Genomic DNA, 19,336 nt, shown 5'->3' on the forward strand with positions numbered 1-19,336 from the left:
GTTTTAGATGGGCCCCATCTCTTGTAGTACAGAGGTGTAATGTTTGTCCCACAGGAGTGGTTCTCAATGGGACATCCAGCACGTGCAGTTTTGGGATACCCAGTGAATACCCTATTAATATCCTAGTTATGTGTTTGCAAATCCATTAGATGTCCCATAAGACCTGGTGTGGCTGGAGATATCTATGTTTGGCTGAAGGAATTGTAGATGTAGGCTGTGATGCCTTTTATTGAGTAGACATTCAAAGTTGGAAATAAGACATCCCGTCGTTCACTAGTAAGGATTCAGGAGGTGTTTTAGTATGCAAAATAAAGAACATTCATATAGTGCTTTTCATCCAAGAGATTGGAAAGTGTTGTAAAACACAGATGCAGACACCTCTTTGGTGGATAGCTGAGCAACACACTTCTTGTGCTCCAGTCTGCATTACAATGATCAAAACACACCCATCTTCCTTCTTTTCAATACAAAAGTAACTGGGAATGGTAAAGAGCTAAACTAAAACGTAATTTCTGAAAGCCTAGCAATTATATGCAATGATTTCCCACTTTGTGCCAATTTCTCTCAATAATATATTATAAGGATACAGCCCACTTAATATTAGGATTGAACGGTTGCTAAAATGTTATCCATTTTCCTTACTGTTTAACGCTTAAAAGTGCTGAAATTCAGCGTCTTGCAGGCTCCTTTTTTACCACGACTTCCCATAATGGTTAGGAAATCGTGCTTTATACCTACAAGTGTCCAACTGAAAAGTCCTATTGGCCACTCTCAGGCACGAGCTGAAGCGAGACCGACGTGACTCAGAAATAGAGACAACTATTTGGGAACAGGAAGGGGAAGTGAACTCACAAATTCCCGGGGAATGGGAATCAAACCAAAAACCCTCAACCCCAGCTCCACCATGATGGGAACACGCGCAGTCCCTTCAACTCAACCTTTGGCCTGTATTATTCGGCTTGCTTTCATTCTGATCGCATTGCAGCACAGAAGGGGAGAAATTTCTTCTTGGCAAAAACCTCAAGAAACGTCAAAACTTGTGCTCGTGGGATAAAATAGTTTATAATACTGATAATAACATTTGTGTATGCTTTTCATGTTTTACAACTGATATATCGAAAAATATATATGTATATTTACACGCGTACTGTACAAAAATGATTGCGTACAAACATCTGTTTGCAAAAGGAACAGACTCTGAAGCTGGAAAATTTGGTTGGAATCGTAAGAGAAAAAGTAAGTTAGATTTAGTAATGTGTATATTGAAAGTCTGTTTATAATTGTCTGTTTAAACCAGGGGATAATAAATTGCTAATTCTTAGATATTGATGTATCTTTATCTCCCTCATATAAACCTTTGCTGGTTCCTCGAGCAGTGAAAGGTTTAAAACAGCCAACTCCAGTCCTCATGGGCCCAGGTCAGGTTTTCAGGATATCCCTGCTTCAGCACAGGTGGCTCAATCAGTGCACCTGTGCTGAAGCAGGGATAGCCTGAAAACCTGATCCGTTGGCAGCTCTTGAAGACTGGAGTTGGCTGTTTTAAACCTTTCACTGCTCGAGGGGCCAGCAAAGGTTTATATGAGGGAGATAAAGATACATCAATATCTAAGAATTAGCAATTTATTATCGCTTTGCGTATTGGATTACTGTTGTAAAAATGAAGTTTCAATTGGCAACAGACTTAATAGGCACAAAATTAGTAGTGCAGGCGGAAAGGGGGGAAGTTGGAATGACTGCGAAATTTGGGGTTTCAGTACATCTCAGCATAAGTTTATCTTCAAGAGCAGAAAAGGAACTTTAAATATGCATGGAAAGGTTTAGGTTGGGTTGAGTACATGTAATATTGAGTGGGGACAGTGCAGCCTGTATGTAAAGATCATAAAGCAAAATTAAATAACTAAACATTAATGAGCAGCAGACTGTTTTGTGTGTACCATGGAAGTAGGTGTATTTCTAGGAAAGTGCAGAAAATAGTTTGGTTGAGCGCTGAATGCAACTTTCTGAGTTCAAGGGAAACAGCTTTGACTATGCAACACTTGGAAATAAATCATCAATGAACCAACTGCGTCAGAGAAACATAACTAGCCAAATGAATTCAACATTCAGTCTTTGTCTGGCTTGACCTGTATAAGGTAATTTTAAAAAAAATCCTTTTTTTGCACTACTATTGCATTCAGGAAACTTTGGTAGAAAGCACCTAATATTGTTCAGTAGCCTTGAAGATGATCAACATTCCACGTTGGAGATTTCCATTGATCTGAAGCCAACTACTGACTCTAAAGGTCAACCAAGTTTCTAATGTAACTGCAATGGAGACTATTATTTATTTACAACCACTCGTCCTAATAGAAACGTCTTTCGTAAAAGAGCACACTGCTCAGCATAGTCCTCTCTTACATCTTCTATGGCGACACATAGACCTGGACACTAGCAACTGGTGGGGTCAACAGAGAAGCTTGACCCTACTTTACAACTTATGTCACAGAATTGGTGGAATCCAATGGGAGTAAAAAAAACAACTGTAATATCCCTTTGGAATCCCCCCAAACAAGTGTCTTTTAGAAAATACATGCAACTAACAAATACATTTGGCATGTTAAGGCACAAGAAGTACAGGAAAAGTAAGGAGAGGGTTTTTGTTTTGTTTTTAACCTGGTGTCCCACCATAAAATAAAAAAATGGACTCATGGTCTTGTAAGTAACCATGCTGCTAGAGGTCAAAGATGTCCCCAAACTCCCTTGCACATTATCTCCAGATAGTTGCATGAGAGGATCTGGTCGATGACAAAAGACTAGAGCCTTTCAAAAAGGGACACACCTCAGGGTGGATGTTCTTGATCACCCAGTGTCAAGAAAAGCTGATGAAATGAACATGAGTGAAAATGAAGCTGAATGATCCAGCCTACACACTGAGGCACGTTCTCTACCTTAGAGCAGAGCACTACCAAATATGTGTATCCCTATATGGCCGTGACATGTACCAGCATAGACACTATTCACCTCCTCAATGGTTTGGTTACCATCACATATAGCCACGTCATGGCAAAGGTTCCACGTCTCCTTTTTGCGGAAAGCAGTCGCGCCACATATTTCACACTATTATTTAAGCCGACTTCTGCAAAGAAATGATCTCATGCCTCTGCATTACTGTTGATGTTTCCCTCCCATGTCCACTGAAGATCAACAAGTCTAGATTATTCTGCTGATACTGTCCTGTGTGTGCTAGGTCATAAAATGGAGAGAATGGGGGCAAAGAGCCTTATGGGGCATACACACCATGTGACTGGCTATTCTCTGCTGTCTTTCACAGCCGGGGTCAATGTTTAAAGACAGGAAGGCTAAATACATCTTACTTACTACCACAAAATGTGAAACAATGTTCACTGTACTGAAGTGGAACAAGAGGAATGCAACAGTAAAGTGGGGGTAAAATAATGGGCGTATCCTTATTTTCTCATCAGAAGCCAGGAGGCAGCCATCTTAGTGATGGTGAATTTCACTGAAATTCGTTACAAATGGCTCCAACTTCTGCCTCTTGGGAAACAGCAAAATCTCAGAGTTTCCTCACTGCTGCCATCTGAAATACCAGGTGAAGAAGAAGTGGAGGGTTGCGCAGCTTTGCCCGTCTTCCGGAGAAACTGAACCCGGGGTGGGTGTTACTAGTGAACTTATGTGCACCTCAGCCTTCTACAAGTCAAAAGATGGCTACCTCCAGACTCTTGAAAATAAAATATATATATTTTGTAATGTATTTTAAAGTTTTGAAGCTACGTTTTAATAGCCCTTTTGCAGTGCAATGCATTGCAGACCCCTCTGGCAGCAAAAAGTTATTAGAATAAGAATTGAAAATGTGGGCAGCCTGGCTTTTACCCAGAATCCTTTGCACATTTTTTTTCCCTTTCATGTTCATATGCCAGGAACAAGCTGTAAAGCTGCCATGTATGCAACGTGAGTATTTTGTGAGGGTAGCCATTGTTTGATTGTTGACCCTGCCTCACCTAGTCATTACATGACATTGTAGTTGAGATGAAAAAGTATTATAACGTTTAGATCAATGGAGAAAATGTGCGCAAATTCAATCCTCTTTCCTACCCTCTGTTTTTAAATAGCCCCGGCCTGCCCAACATGCAACATTTATCTGCATACATTCAAACTGGGGCCACAGCTCACTGGGCTGGATCTAGTAAGCACAAGCTGTGAATATCCAAGTCATAGACGCGTCAACAAGCACAGGGGGCCCCAGTGTCACCTCGTTAGTACTGTTATACCTGCCTTACCTCCACTATCAGTAACCACTGAGGCATTTGTTCCCTAGTTACTAAGCAGTCTTCTGCTATATAGCATCTTCTGGCACTGGGTTGACAACTTACGGCCGCCTCCAAGTCACTGGTCTGTAAAGGTGTCTTCTTGAGCCCAAAAGTGTCTTATGGTAGAAGAAAAACATGGGCTTCCATGCCTCTGAGAGGCCTTCACCCCTGGACCCCTGAGTCATTTTCTCAGCCGTCGCACAATACTGGCGTTGGGGTAGTAACCCCCCCCCCACCCCCCTGCAGTGCCTTACTGCCAACAGAAGCCAGCTGTGATATTTCAGAAAACTAGAAAAGGCCAGGGCAGTGTTTTAAAAAAAAAAAACATGCAAAATATGTTACAATTGGGCTTCCCAAGGGCAAAGGGGTTAAAAAGTTATTCAGAATAATACTGGTCATCACTCCACGTTTCTTAATGTACATTTCTACCAAAGAAACAGATATAAGGCCACATTTACCAAGCAGTGATAAGTCGTAAGGCACCTTATGAGTTATGACCCATTCAAGAGGACTGGTATTTAGGGAGCCCTGTGTCTCATCACTGCATGGTAAATATTTCCCATGACCTCTGTGTTGCTGGAGAAGTATGCAGAGTACCAGTCCTCACTCTTTTGCCCTCTGCTCCAGCATTGAAGAGGTTTATGACAAGCAAGTGCAGTTGGTAAGGGTGTCGTTTAAAAAAGCAAACGAAAACATTCACAAACAATATTTCTGATTGTCCGAATCTTAAATAATCAGCGTTCCAGCAGACGCTACTATCATGGCTTGTTTTGTGCCCACACTGCGTGGCCCGCTCTAGAACCCGAGAGTGACAGAGACCATACATGGCATGCATGTTACATTACATAGTCCCACACTCTTCCCACTCTTCCAGCAACTGGAATGTGTGGCTGTAAAACTCTCCTACGATCCGGCACAGATACCTATTCTCAGTGACGGCAGCAACAATTGTGGTAGCGTTAGAAAGCAGGAATGTTTCCCCCGAGAGAACGTCTGCAGGGATTCAAAAGTGTTGGTGAAGACTAAAGCTTCTCCGGTACCAAGTTGGCTCTTAGTCATACCAATTGCCATGTTCCCAATGGCAAATTCAGTTGTATTCAAGGAATGATCAGGTGCTGAACTGCCAGCCTTACGCTTGGCAACTTGTTCTGTTTCAAAGCCTTAAGGCTCTGCTTGGTTGGGCAACTGCGGCTGGTTTCTAGGGGACTTCTGAGGTCAAGACATAAGGGTCCCTGAGTATCAGGAGACACGGTGAGAGGTCACGTCTCCTCCCGGAGTCCCCTCTTGTCTTATGGTGTACTTCCAGAGAGGATGCACCTGCAAGCATGGACTTTCTCTCTGCTCTTCCTCCATCCTGCCCACCAGTCTCTTAGTCCGTCTTCAGACGTGCGTCTGCATCCGTTGCTGAAATCTCTGCCCATAATCGGAATGCTGGGAAGTGTATGAGAAGCGGGTGGCGCCTGTGTATTTCCCTATGGGGTCATAAGAATCATACGGCCCCCGATCCATACCTGTGGTGGTTGGCTGTGTGTAGCCGAGGCGGTACGTGGGATAGCCAGTGTTAGATGGGAAGCCATGCGTCCCAAACTTTTCATAGTTGTCGTACGAGAGCTGGCTGGTGGTGTCCGTTGTGGCTGGAGTTACAGTGGGAGCTGGGTCTGAACTATAGTCTGAAGCCGGAGCCCGGCTGTACGAGTTGAGCTGGGCATAGCCACTGGAGTGGGAGAGGCGGGAAGAAGGACGGGCGTCGAATCTCGCTGGCCCGGGGGTGCGGTAATCGGTGTACAGCACTGTGCGGGAATTTGGCCTGTCCTCATGTGCTCGGACATTGTAATAACCATTGGTCGGGTCCTAGGAAAGAGAACAAGAGAAATACTAGTAAATTATATTGGCACCGAGGGCGATGAACACGCAGATTAATTCAGAACAAAATACCTCTTGTTCGTGCTACAGATCACCATTCATTCATTGACTATGAAACATATTGAATACTCATCCATGCATGATCAGTACTTGTATCCATATCTACGAACTTGTTCTCATATATATATGTATGTATGTATGTACATATATATTACACAAACACAGATATATAGATGATATATTTTATTACACATCACAATATATTATTACTTATATCCGTATAACATAACATCTTGTATATACATATATATATTATACATCTCATACAAATTATACATCACGGTGTGATGGCTCCTGCAAAGGGAATTCAAATAAAGACGCATTTAGGTACTTCCAAACCAGTGGCCCAGACGGTTTCATGAGGCCCCATAAAAGTCAGCCTGTGGCTACTGACAGCCTGTTATTCCTGTTCTTTTTATTTAAAGTTTCTACATTGTGCTATGCCTTGTAAAGCAGACACTGTAAGAAATCCAGTTCAGTGATATTACAATATAATAATATGTATGAATCCGGTATGAAGTCAAAATACCAAAGTATACAGTATATTTGCAATGGTTGTTTTCTTTCCCATACATATTATATCGCATAATATTGAAATTGGTACTTTCTGATAGATTCAGTTACATTGGGACAGTATCTAGGTATACTGGGAGTGCAGTTGGGCTGAGTTCTCTGTAGTGGGGCCCTGTGTGGGTGACATTTGAGTGACTATACACAACATGGTTAGAGTTGATGCAACCGGAAGAGGCTATGGCATTAAATTGGATCTTTCCAGAAGATATGCCATATTAGGTTATTCTCTGTATGGAGGCGTGGACAGTTCCTTATCAGATGACATCAGTTTGAAGCTGAACGACCTTATCTGGTAATAGAATTAGATAGCAAGAGCTGACTAAGGTATATTATCTGGATAAATATGTAGCAGGGGGTAGTTAGAGGGAGAACAGAGGACAGAGAGATTACACCAGGAGGAGGACAGAGGGATTACAACAGAAAGATGTGAGAGAGACGGGTTAACACCAGGAGAAGAAGGAGAGACGTTTTATCATGATATTAAGATCAAATACAATAATTACACTCAGAAACAGAAAACTATGCAACTATTTTTAAGAATATTATGACTTATTTGGAACGTCACTGCCATTTTGTACTATTTTTGTATATAAGTATTTATCTTCAAAATAAACGTTTCTTTTTATGTGACGAGACCAGAATGCTGAGTACGGTGGTACCGGGTTAAGCGAAGAAAGAGAAATAGAGACATTTTACAAACACGCATAGTCCTTGGTAGTCTGCAAGTACCACATCTGGAATATGATCAATCCCCACTGATAAGAAATAGACCGGTATCACACCTTCAACTCGTACTCCTCCCTGTCAATGGTGTCACAACGCAGGTCTTGCTTCAGGTCGACATCTTCCTTAAATGACTGCAAATGAGAAACACGTAGAAATGACTTCAGAGATGCGCGACTACTCAACTAAGGCTTCTACCGCTGGGTTTCCCAACACGGTCACCCAGGGCATGTCACCGGTGATCTAAGGGTGTACTCAAAGCAAAAAAATAGGAGGAGACTTTCACATACCACCAATATTAGCCACATGTAGCAGACGCAATAGGCTGTATGCATATTTCCAAACTCTGCTTAACTTTGCACTAATGTAAAGATAGAGCCTGCCCCCCGTTTTGAAATAATCTTGGTAATAAGGGACAAAGCTGAAGTGCTGAGCAATGATTAACCCTGTGATGTCACGCGTGGCTTCCTCTCATTCTTACCGAGTAAATGGCCTTCATCACTCTGGTCGCCGTGGAAACGCTGGACGTGTCCTCCTCTCGGTCTGCGTGCAGAGTCAGGGGCTCACGGTTCACCGTCTCCACTTTGATATCAAGCTTCCTTAGGGTGACGTCCTTGCGGCCTGCAGTGAAAGTGGAGTTGGCTGCTGGCTGGCAGAGCTCACGGTGTGTACTATACTTATAGCCCCGCAACCCAAATACACAACAGGGAAACTCGGAGGCAGCTTGTAAGACTATGGCCTTCAAATGACTCATCTGCTAACAGACATTTACTGATTAAGGGTCAGACAATGCCTATGTCTACATGAAACATCTCCAAAAACTAAGTCCGCCTCATTGTTGTACTCCTGCAACATCGACATGTTACCCTTTGGCACTGGCTTCTTATCTCTGTTGGATCATTGTGTTACTAAGTGTCAACAGAGCCTATGTGCTCACGTATATGTGTACTGTGTACATGTATTCCATCATGCTTTGATTCTGTCTGGAGTACCTGCATTGTGCAGTCATTAGGTAGAGTGCTACATAATCGTTCCGTTTACACGTTTTATATGCTTCAGCATCACGTCATCTCCTAATCAATTGTCTCCCTTAATAAAAATGAGAGCAGAAAGCCCAAACATTTTGAGATGCCCTGGTACTCACTCCCTTTCCGACGTCTGTAGAGGACGAAGGCGAAGAAGACGAAGAAGGCTATGACAAGGATCCCTGCCCCAATCGTTGCCCATGCGATGATTCCCACAGGTACCACTTCTGCTAATAGAAAAAAAAAGTGAGAAGAGATGAATCATTCTCTGTCTGCGAGACGCACCCAAGACCGTTTAATTCACCTGGGATCACAATCCTGAGTGGGATACAGATGTAATGTATGCAATGTTTCCCCCTGATAACACAACGTATCCAAGTATAACTCAGAGCCTCTATAGGATTTAATAGCAATGCTGGCGTAGAATATCACAATATAACCCAACACATCACACCAGAGAGAACACGGAAGCCTGCTCTCTTCTTCTTGACCTCCCTTAGTGACCCAGAACTTCTTTTCTGTGTGCCCCACGGGGTAAAAGTTCTATGCACTCATACTACTGCTAAGAACAGACCCATTTTTACTACTGAGTCACCATTTAAGGAATTTATTGAGAGCAAGTGAATATATCATTCTTCTCTGTGACGTTTGAGAGCTGGTGGACTCTGCTTTGTTCACGGCGCCATTTTGAGTTGTCGACAACGGTTTGATCAATTATTTGTTCCTTTTGGGAGTGCTTTATACTCCACTTATTTTTGGACTGATACCAATGGGGTCGTGTAATGGTTGTGAGGAGTAGCCCCGATGTATAATGTGATATAAACATTGTTGTGCCTGGATCAACTCTTTCATCAGGGTTGGGATGACCATTGGATCTGCCCATTCTCATGTGGCTGCCTGTACTGTATTTCACCCTTACCTTTCTCCACCAGTTGGATGATTGCTGTGCCTGGTCCGAAGCTGTTCCACGCTGTGCAGTTATAGTGGGTCTGGAAATCGGCCTCCATGACGTTGTTGATGGTGAGGGTGGACAAGACGCCGCGACCTGGGGTGGTCCGCTCCACCGTGTATCGCTCCAGGGTTCCTGTCTCCAATATGTTTTCCTTCCAGGCCCAGGCCTAAAGAAGAGGAAAAGCATGGCGATATGTCAACCAACATTACAACCGACCCACTGGTATGTGTCCATTGCTGCACATGAAGAAAAGACCTGTGAGGTTTCAGAAGCTCTGTGAAAAAAAACTATTTTGTTGACCTCTTCCAACATGGGTAGCCAACTCCAGTCCTAAAGGGCCACCAACAGGTCATGTTTTCAGGATATCCCTGCTTCAGCACAGGGGGCTCAATCAGTGGCTCATTCGAAGATATCCTGAAAACATGACCTGTTTGTGGCCCTTGAGGACTGGAGTTGGCCACCCTTATCTTACAAGGTGACAAAAACCATAATGTCCCTGAGCTTCTTCAGGATCATTGCAGCTACTAGAACTTTGCAACGTATTCCTATCAAACGTGATATTTCTGCCAGTTTCTGCAATAGTTGACGCCATTTCAGGCCTGGTAATATTTATTAACACGCAAAAAATGAAGAGAAGTGAGTGGGAATTCATACATTCCATGATCATAAGTGTGTCGGGTTACTCTCCCACAAACTCCTTCTGAACAACAGATATTAGGTTGTGAACAAACAGTAAAACGTGTCAGGGAAGGTATGTATGTATGTATGTATATATATATATATATATATACAGTGTTCGACAAACCTATACATTTGCTCGCCCCGGGCGAGTGGATTTAACCCCCGGGCGAGTAAATATTGGCCCAAGCAGCACACGTTTGGTACTAGGTGGCGAGTAGATTTTTTTGTGTGGCGAGTAGATTTTTTGGTGATTTGTCAACCACTGTATATATATATGCATGTACGTATGTATGTAGATCTTTATTTATACAGTATAGCGGCACCCATGTACATAGCGCTTTACAATACACGGGACATAATAATATAACACATGACGGGAATAAGCGCTTCAGACATAAAACAATAGGAAAAGGAGTCCCTGCCCCGAAGAGCTTACAATCTAAGTGGTAATTAGGGAAAACTTACAGCGACAGTAGGATGGTATTCTGGTAAGTGCGTCTGCAAGGGATCAAGGTCGATGTATGAGGTGTACAGTATCAGCCAGCCGAGCTACCCATATACTTCGTTAAAGAGGTGTGTTTTTAGATAAGTCTTAAAGGTGGATAGAGAGGGTGATTTTTTTGTTGCAAATGATAAATTACAAGGTCAGTGTGAACACCACGAGTGCTCCACACGGGGTTGCCGGCTCCTGCGGTACTCAAGGAGTTAAGAAGCAGAAGCCCCATTACTGGCAGATCCAGAAGTGAAATCTCCTCCGTTACTTCCACTGCCGAACACTTCATTTTGCGAGGCGTGAGGAAATGATTTCACTGCACTGGGTAGAGCCGGGATGAAGCCTCTCCCCTGGAGAATTGGTGTTCAGGCAGCTGCGGAGCCATCACGCTCTGGGCTTTAATTAAGGTAAAAAGACCCATCTATGAGGAGGAAGACCTGGTCACTTGCTGCAGCCAGAGATGGGCTCAGACTACTGAAAGTCTCACGGCTGGAGATGGGTGATTTTTGGGGGCGAATGTGAATACGCAGTGGGTCAGCCGGTTCCTTTGATCCACGGATTTCAGTGGATCAACGTCAAAAAGGGCGATTTTTTAAATAATTATTACCAATACACTCAGCGGATTGTGCTACCCCGTGGACGGATGTGTAGAATCAAATCCACGGATTCCGCCATTCTTAAGAATCCGCCAGCGGATCGCTGAATCCGCCGATTGGAGTCTACACATCCGCCCGCGGGTTGTGTCCCATGGCGGATTTGGATGGAATCCGCGCGGATTGAAACCGCCACCAAATCCGTTGGCGGATTTTACACAGCGAAAAGGATTTTGGGGGTAACATCAGCAAAAAAAATTCCGGGACACGGATTTGGGGCGGATTCGGCCGTTCCCCGCTCACGTCCACTTTGGACGCCGTGTCTCACTGCACGATTCAGATCGAATTTCTAGCCTCAGCCAATTAAAGAGCGGCAGAGCCCTTTCCCATTAAGCAGCGATAAAGAAAAACCATGCATTTTATAAGAGGCATCAATAGGAGGCTGATAAGCCCACGCCAGGTACCACGTTACTGTCGTGTGAATGGCCATTGTGGGTCTTTTCGCCCTCCGCAATAAATCAGTCTGTGTTCTGCTTCCTCCCTCCAAAGGGACACACATGTTGTTGGAAATATAATATTTCATTTCCTAGACTCCTGGCTAACAATGTGTTTGCGATATAAAGCAAGACTGAGTAACCGTTTAAAAAAAAAAAAATCTCTCACTATCCATTCCACTTTTGTTGGGTATTGCTGTGAATTACAGGGCACAGGGAATGGGTTATACCAGGGGGTCCTCAACTCCAGTCCTCAAGAACCCCCAACATGTCAGGTATTCAGGATATCCCAGCTTCAGCAAAGGTGGCTCAATCAGTCCCTGCTTCAGCAAAGGTGGCTCAATCAGTCCCTGCTTCAGCACAGGTGAGCTACCTGTGCTGAAGCTGGGATATGCTTGAAACCTGACCTGTTGTGGGGGTCTTAAAGACTGGAGTTGAGCAGCCCCTGGGCCATACAGAAGAACTGCATTGGCGAAACTGGCACACATTTTTAAACAAGGAAACCCGGATACTAATGCCTACTGCGAAACAGCACCTACTGAAGCTTACACCGTGGTACTTCCACGTACTTCCCTCGTACAGAACTTTCCGTACCCAATGGGTTGTGTCTTCTAGCGCTGGAAGGTATCTTTATGGCATAGCACCGTTTAGTAATCCAATCTCTTTGCACTCCATTCCTGGCAGTGAAAGTGTTAGTGCCATACTGGCTAACACAAATAAGAAGACTCATTTTAGGGAGACGTAGGAGACACAACTTCTCCCCCCGATGTGGGGGATAGAGCAGAAACAGTTACGATTTTAGCTAGAGATCAGGGATTTGGTATGCTGGCTGGAATAGTTGCGGGTAGAGCGGCTGGAACGGTGGCTGGAATGGTGGCGGGTATGGTGGCTGGAATGGTGTCTGGAATGTGGCGGGTATGGTGGCGGGTATGGTGGCTGGAATGGTGGCGGGTATGGTTCGGAGCAGCATCGTGGCTGATGTCATATCTACTCACAATGCGGTCTGGAGGAGGGGTGCTTCCGATAAAACATTCCACTTTGCCTTTGTCGCCACGCACCGCATACTGCACCTCCTCACTGGCGATCTTGGGAGGACCTTGAGGACCCAAGGAATTAAAAGCACATGTTATTGGGATCTGGGGCTTTGCCTATATTTGGGGATCAAGAATAGGGGGTCAGTCCTTCAGCTGCTATACAGTACTCTGTGCTGCTAAAAATGAGTACCAAGTATATACTGTATTTTGGTAAGACGACTGCTCATTAACCTCGATTAGTCGAAAATGAAAGACTCGGCCTTCTCTAAAAATGTCCTATCCCCATAATAAGGATATTTTTCAATCCCAAGCATGTTTGAACTCAGCTGCTGGATTTGCCCGTACCAATTCTGCAGGAAGGCTATTCCACTCATCTACTACTTAGTAAAGCAACATGGTCACGTCGTCATAGGTTTATTTCGTTGCTGCTTCCATATACCTTGCATACTGAGAATGACGCTTTACACTGTAAGGCTGCGTCCATAGAGGTGGGAGCCGCGCCCCTCCGCGCTGACGCTGAGGCTCGTCTGCGCAATCAGGAGCGATTGCATGAACTAGCAGACGAGCCAGCGTGCGCGATCGGGAGGCGGGGCACTGACGACACTGGGCCATAAGCCAGCGAAGCGCCGATGTCGGCGTCACGGCGCCGTGACGTTGACGCTGCTTTGCTCTGCTGTCGGCTGTAAATCCCTGCGCCTCAGCACGCCTGCGGACGCTCGCGGGAGCCCCCTCTCAAGACATTGTCATTGAGGATGACGGGGCTCATCGCGGAGCGTCAGCGCGGCCCAGCACTGACTGTCCTATGGGCTCAGCCTAACATGGAGAGCAGAAGCGCTTTCGATGCAGCACAAACAGCTCTGTGTGTGTGTACGTGTGTGTGTGTGTGTGTGTGTGTGTGTACGTGTGTGTGTGTGTGTGTGTGTGTGTGTGTGTGTAACAATCCTCAGAGCAGACTGTCACATAGCACTCTTTAATACAGATTAGGGCAAGATTCAAGACCATTATCATATCAAGAGGAATTAATGTAATCCCACCAAATTTGCTGCCACATTACGCATAATATCCACTATTTGTTTTATCCCTTTCTTTGTTTTATCGCCCAATCTGCTGGTTTTATCACTGCGTATAATTTGCTCCTGCCAGTTTTACTGAACTAGATATTATGATGATGTGTTTTTCTCGTTTTCACCATATTTAGCTCTTTGCAGATATCATAGGCACTCCTAAAACGTCACTTTCATAGAGCAGTGGGGCTCAACTCCTGTCCTCCAGCCTCCCCCAAGAGGTCAGGTTTTAAAGATATCCCTGCTTCAGCACAGGTGACTCAATCAGAGGCTCAGTCTTGAAGAATGGTGTTGAGCCCCCCTGTCATAGAGGACGGAGCGGTAATAGAAGGGAAAGAGATACACAGCGTTGGGATATGCAAATGTAAGTTAAACGTCTTTGAATCCTTCTGGTGTTAATGAATTGCTAACCTTCCTGCTGTATTTGGAAATGAGTTATGCCGGCTGTTATAATAAACTCCTTTTGGGATGTAACTTTATATACCTTCTGCAAAGCTGTGTCCTGAACTACGACACACTTAAAGTGTTTGTCAAAAGTGGTAATAGCGCTAGCATAAAATATATGCTAACTATAACATCAAATAAAAATACCACTTATGAGCACATTCATGTTTCTCCGACAGAACCCGCAAACCTGCCTTTCCCCCATACAATGTGTTCACTGCAGTCAGGGAGTCTGGGTAATGACATGCAAATGAGCGCTCACAGTGCATAGAACATGAAACTAGGTCATGAACTCTTAGCTATTTGCTGGTGGTCGGTGTCAGGGGTTTGAGGCGCCCATACTCCCAGTCACGAGTGTGTTACAATGTAACCCTCCATGCTACAGCAAACAATCTCTGAGAGCTTGAAACAGTGGGACAGAACGTACCGTTGACAAACAGTGTCACCTCTCTCTCTCCAACTCCGATGCGGGGGACGATGGCTTTGCACACATACTGTCCCGCATCCTCTTGGTTCACCGACTTTAGAAACAGCTGGTTACTGTTGCTTAGCACCTGTTCGGATATAAGAGACGCCAAGTGATGAACCAGCCGAATGGTATGAATTAAAGAAAAGTTTCGGGTCCCCGCTGAAATTAACCCCTGAAATACCAAACCCCAAGGGGTGCATTCATGTGTGTCCACTCAACGCAACCTTGTGAGCCAGCATCTACGCTCCTATAACCGTAAGGGTGCCTCAGTCACAAGACAAAATGTTCTGATTAAATGAACTTCTAAAATGTTACACTATTAAACAAGCTGATGGGAAAATACTTAAATAAACGAGCAATTTCCGTCGTCAAATTGTGATGGTACTCATGTGTAAGGGGGACCGCTACTTGCTTTATTTACAGTCTAGAAATTCCACTTTGTTTAAGAAAATGTATTTATTTCAGTAAACCTCCCCGCTTCCGATTTTGATTGTATTCATCTCGCTTATGTTTCCTTATACACAGTCCGAAAAGTTTATTTTCCCCAAAGTTTAATGAATAAAAGTAATTAAAAAAAAAAAAAAAAAACCCCGTCGGGAGCAATGTAAAATACTGATGTTTTACATAGAAATGTTTCAGATATATTGAAGACGCCCATGTTCTGTACTGGAATGCGTGCCGTATTATGGGGTTTTAGCTCATGCAGAAGAGGCCCCACGGGGAACCAACCGGAGAGAATAGCTGACGTTTACTTTCGAAGAATGTAATGAATCAAAGTCCATTGCCAATATGAGTGGACACCCAAATACCCGTTAGTAAGCTGTTGATAATATAATCCACCAATTTTCTGCACAGTGGTTCTATTGCGACAGAAATCAATATGGCTTCTCCCTTCTTTGGAGGGAGCGGTGGCAGAACTCACCATGTTGGATCCCTTCTTAGTCCACGTCAGGGTTAGAGGAGGATTTCCAGCCCAAATGCAAGTCAGGGTCACGTCCGATCCCATGTCTGTTGTCGAGGGCTTCGGTTCCACGACAATGCGAGGGGCGACTGCAAGAGAATATTCCTCGTTAAGACCCGGTGCCTGGTCCCCAGCCATTCGCGTAAGGAACACCCCCAGGCACATCCAATGTCAGGGGTATTAAGCATCATTTATTCATGCCCGTCTATATTACCAAACCAAGAGACTGCACATAAACCCCCAGCTTATCACTAAAGAAATGGGATTTGCTTTCTGGCTTCAGAAGAACCCGGAATGTGTTTCTTCATATAACACAATTGCACACCTGCTTCTTTTTTTTTCAGTGTCTGATCTGCTTTTTTAACGAGTGCTTTTACTTCAATTTCAAAAGGTGGCCACCGGCAGGAGCCTACCATCCAGGAGATCAGAGGCGCTCAACCCCAGTCTGCAAGACCCCACAACAGGTCAGGTTTTAAGGATATCCCAGCTTCAGCACACGTTGCTCAATCAGTGGCTCAGTCAAAGACTGAGCCACTGATTGAGCCAACTGTGCTGAAGCAGGGACTGTCTTGAGGACTGGAGTTGAGCACCACTGCAGTAGATAACAGGGGTCGAGTCTGCCGAGCGTATCATCTCCCCCTCTTTAAATGCACAACCCTAAATTTGGCCAGTTGGCACTGAAAAAGCGAGTGCAACCAAGTCTATGTTAGGATACAACAGAGTCAGCAAATGGGACATCCATATAGCCCTCCAGCTTAACCTAGTTATTCTTAAGCAGTGTACCCTCCTTGACCCCTATGTGATAAGTGGCAGGGTTATATGGTGGCAGATGAACAATGAGACAATATTAGGAAGCTCTGCCTCATTTTCAAACTCCCCTGAAGTACCAGAACCAGGCCTCCTGCTCCCCTCACCCCTCCCACCTGCAGTTGGAACAGGTCCTCCATAATGAATTCTGCAGGATGCATTTTTTTGAGTATTCTTATCTCGAGGGCTCTTAATTCTAAGGCTCATTCTATTGTCCCGAGGGCACCCTGGTATTACCCCTTTTACCCAAACCCCTTTTCACAGGATATTATGTCAAGCAGCTTTATTCCACCACATTGTCACCTGACCTCTCTTTTTGGGCGATACTTACTAAACAGTACTGCCCACCCATAAGACACCTTGGTAAATATAGCCATTTGCCTGCTACTGTATGTTTGCAAGAAACGTCACCCATGGCACTGGAGCGCCAACTGTATATCTATCTTTATTGTCAATTTGGGAGTCCAAAAAGAGATCTGCTTCTATTTTTGTTCATTTAACCTGTTTAGTACCAGCTGTGTTGTAGGTCCGTCTACCACTGAAGGTATTACAAGGCGAGGCTGCAACAGGTTACTAGATACAGGTGAATTATTACGGTTATTATCTTTTATTTGTATGGCTTGTAAGCTCCTTGGGTCAGTAAGGTCCGTACCTACTGTTACAATGTATGTCAATGTTTGATATTTTATGGTTTTCCGTCCTCCAACTTTATTGTACTGCGCTACGTAACAGTGTTGTACTGGGTCCAAACAAGTGCCGGGTACCGGGTTATCCGTAAAAAACAAAAATGTACCCGCCGGGTAACCGGGTACCTGGCTGGGTAGTTTTGACTTACCTGCAGGGTGAGGAGGACCGCGGCGGAGTGTGAGGATGACCATGGCGACATCCTGGTGGCGGTGGGAGCAGCAGCAGACATCCTGGTGGCGGTGGGAGCCAGCAGCAGACATCCTGGTGGTGGTGGGGAGCAGCAGCAGACATCCTGGTGGTGGTGGGAGCAGCAGCAGACATCCTGGTGGCGGTGGCAGCAGAGGACGTCATTGTTCAGCCGGTGGGAGCAGCAGGAGACATCATTCACAGCCGTGCCGTTGGGAGCAGAGGAACATGTGACCGGAGCAGGAGCGTTACTATTGGACAGCCGGGGAGGAGCTGGCTGTTCAATAGTAACGCTCCTGCTCTGGTCACATGTTCCTCTGCTCCCACCAGCACCGGCTGTGAAGGATGTCTCCTGCTGCTCCCACCGGCTGAACAATGACGTCCTCTGTTGCCACCGCCACCAGGATGTCTGCTGCTGCTCCCACCGCCACCAGGAAGTTGCCGTGGTCCTCCTCACCCTCCGCCGCCGGCTGCAGGTAAGTCTTCTGCTGCTCTGCTCCTGCCGTTCTCACAGAGGAGGACAGAGGGAGCAGAAATTACCTAGCAGCGGGTTCCAGCGCCCTGGTGCCGTGCCCAGGTAATTTACCGGTACTGAAAATAGTGCTGGGTATGCCGGTTTCCGGTTAATTTCCAGGTACCTATCTACTATGGAATATGTACATGATCAGAATAATAATGGCTTCAACACTTTCCGCAGTGCAGTACCATGTGGGAAGGAGGACAAATAATATCGGAATGACAGAACGAGTACGGAATGGGACATTCGGTCACAGCCGTCTCGCCGCCACCAAGTCTCCGCCGGCGTTCGAACCCTCCACCGCTGGACCCTCGGCCCGCCAGCCATTTAGCCAAGGTAATTTAAGGGTAAATTTAGTGGTTAGGGTAGGGGGTTAATGGTTTAGGTTTTTAGGGTAGGGGATCAAGCTTTTTAAAGTAGGGGATTAGGGTAAGGTGTTAAGGTTTTTAGGGTAGGGGGCAGCGTTAGAATTAGGGGTTTTAGGGTAAGGGGTTAGGGTTTTTAGGGTAGGGGGCAGTGTTAGTATTAGGGGTTTTTAGGGTAAGGGGTTAGGGTTTTTAGGGTAGGGGCAGCGTTAGTATTATGGGATTTAAGGGTAAAGGGTAAGGTTAAGGACCTACCTTGGCGTCAAAGCAGCCGACTGCGAGAGGTCCCTGCGGCGACGTGAGTAGCGGTTAAACGCCGGCGGAGATTTGGTCGTGGCAAAACGGCCACAACCAAATGTCCTAGACCGGTAAGAGTACATGTATGTAAGAAGAGGAGGAGAGGGTATATAATGGTTATCTGCACTGATCTCTCCCCCCCCCCCCCCCCACATCCCCCACCCCCCATGAGTGTGATAACACGGAGTCTTACAGTGCACATCCACCAGAGTGCTGACGTTCGTGCTGCCCACTTCATTGTGCACCTCGCACGAGACGGGGCTCCGTGAAGAAAGAGTAGTCCAACCTGTGTCTCAAACATGCTGTCCTTCGCATCCTCAATGATCACACCGCCTTTAGCCCACCTGGGAAGGGTGAGAGCAGCCCAATAAGAAGTTGAACAGGCTCATTTAGAATGAGTCTCGCTCACTGGAAGTCTGTGGTAATCATTTAGGGTGTGTGTTACTCACTGGAAGCCATTGGTACTCAGGGTGAGTCTCACTCATTGGAAGGCAGTGGTACTCAGGATTAGTCTCACTCATTGGAAGGCAGTGGTACTCAGGATGAGTATCACTCATTGAAGGCAGTGATACTCAGGGTGAGTCACACTCATTGTTGTATCCCGTTAAGAGTAAGTAATTTGTTGTTTTAGTTTAGATCTATACAATATGGCTGCAATTTGCTGTTATTGGAACTCAGTATTTCTATTGATTAAATGAGTTATACGAGCGAATATAATAGTCCTTATTGATTTCCCTGTGT

General features: G+C 45.2%; 1 protein-coding gene across 1 annotated transcript in view; it reads right to left on the reverse strand.

Annotated features, from left to right (window-relative positions):
- Positions 1-1,559: 1,559 nt before the first annotated feature.
- The window catches only part of KIRREL1 (kirre like nephrin family adhesion molecule 1), a 164,921-nt gene continuing 147,144 nt past the window's right edge, over positions 1,560-19,336 (reverse strand). The window contains exons 10-15 of the mRNA XM_075607728.1: positions 12,760-12,860; positions 9,471-9,669; positions 8,671-8,778; positions 8,008-8,147; positions 7,586-7,660; positions 1,560-6,158 (exon numbers count right to left, since the gene is read on the reverse strand). Coding sequence (XP_075463843.1) covers positions 5,688-6,158; positions 7,586-7,660; positions 8,008-8,147; positions 8,671-8,778; positions 9,471-9,669; positions 12,760-12,860 — 1,094 coding nt within the window. The 3' untranslated portion in view covers positions 1,560-5,687. The remainder of the gene's footprint in view (positions 6,159-7,585; positions 7,661-8,007; positions 8,148-8,670; positions 8,779-9,470; positions 9,670-12,759; positions 12,861-19,336) is intronic.

This window comes from Ascaphus truei, chromosome 7, assembly GCF_040206685.1.
Source record: "Ascaphus truei isolate aAscTru1 chromosome 7, aAscTru1.hap1, whole genome shotgun sequence".
Classification (NCBI taxonomy): Eukaryota; Metazoa; Chordata; class Amphibia; order Anura; family Ascaphidae; genus Ascaphus; species Ascaphus truei.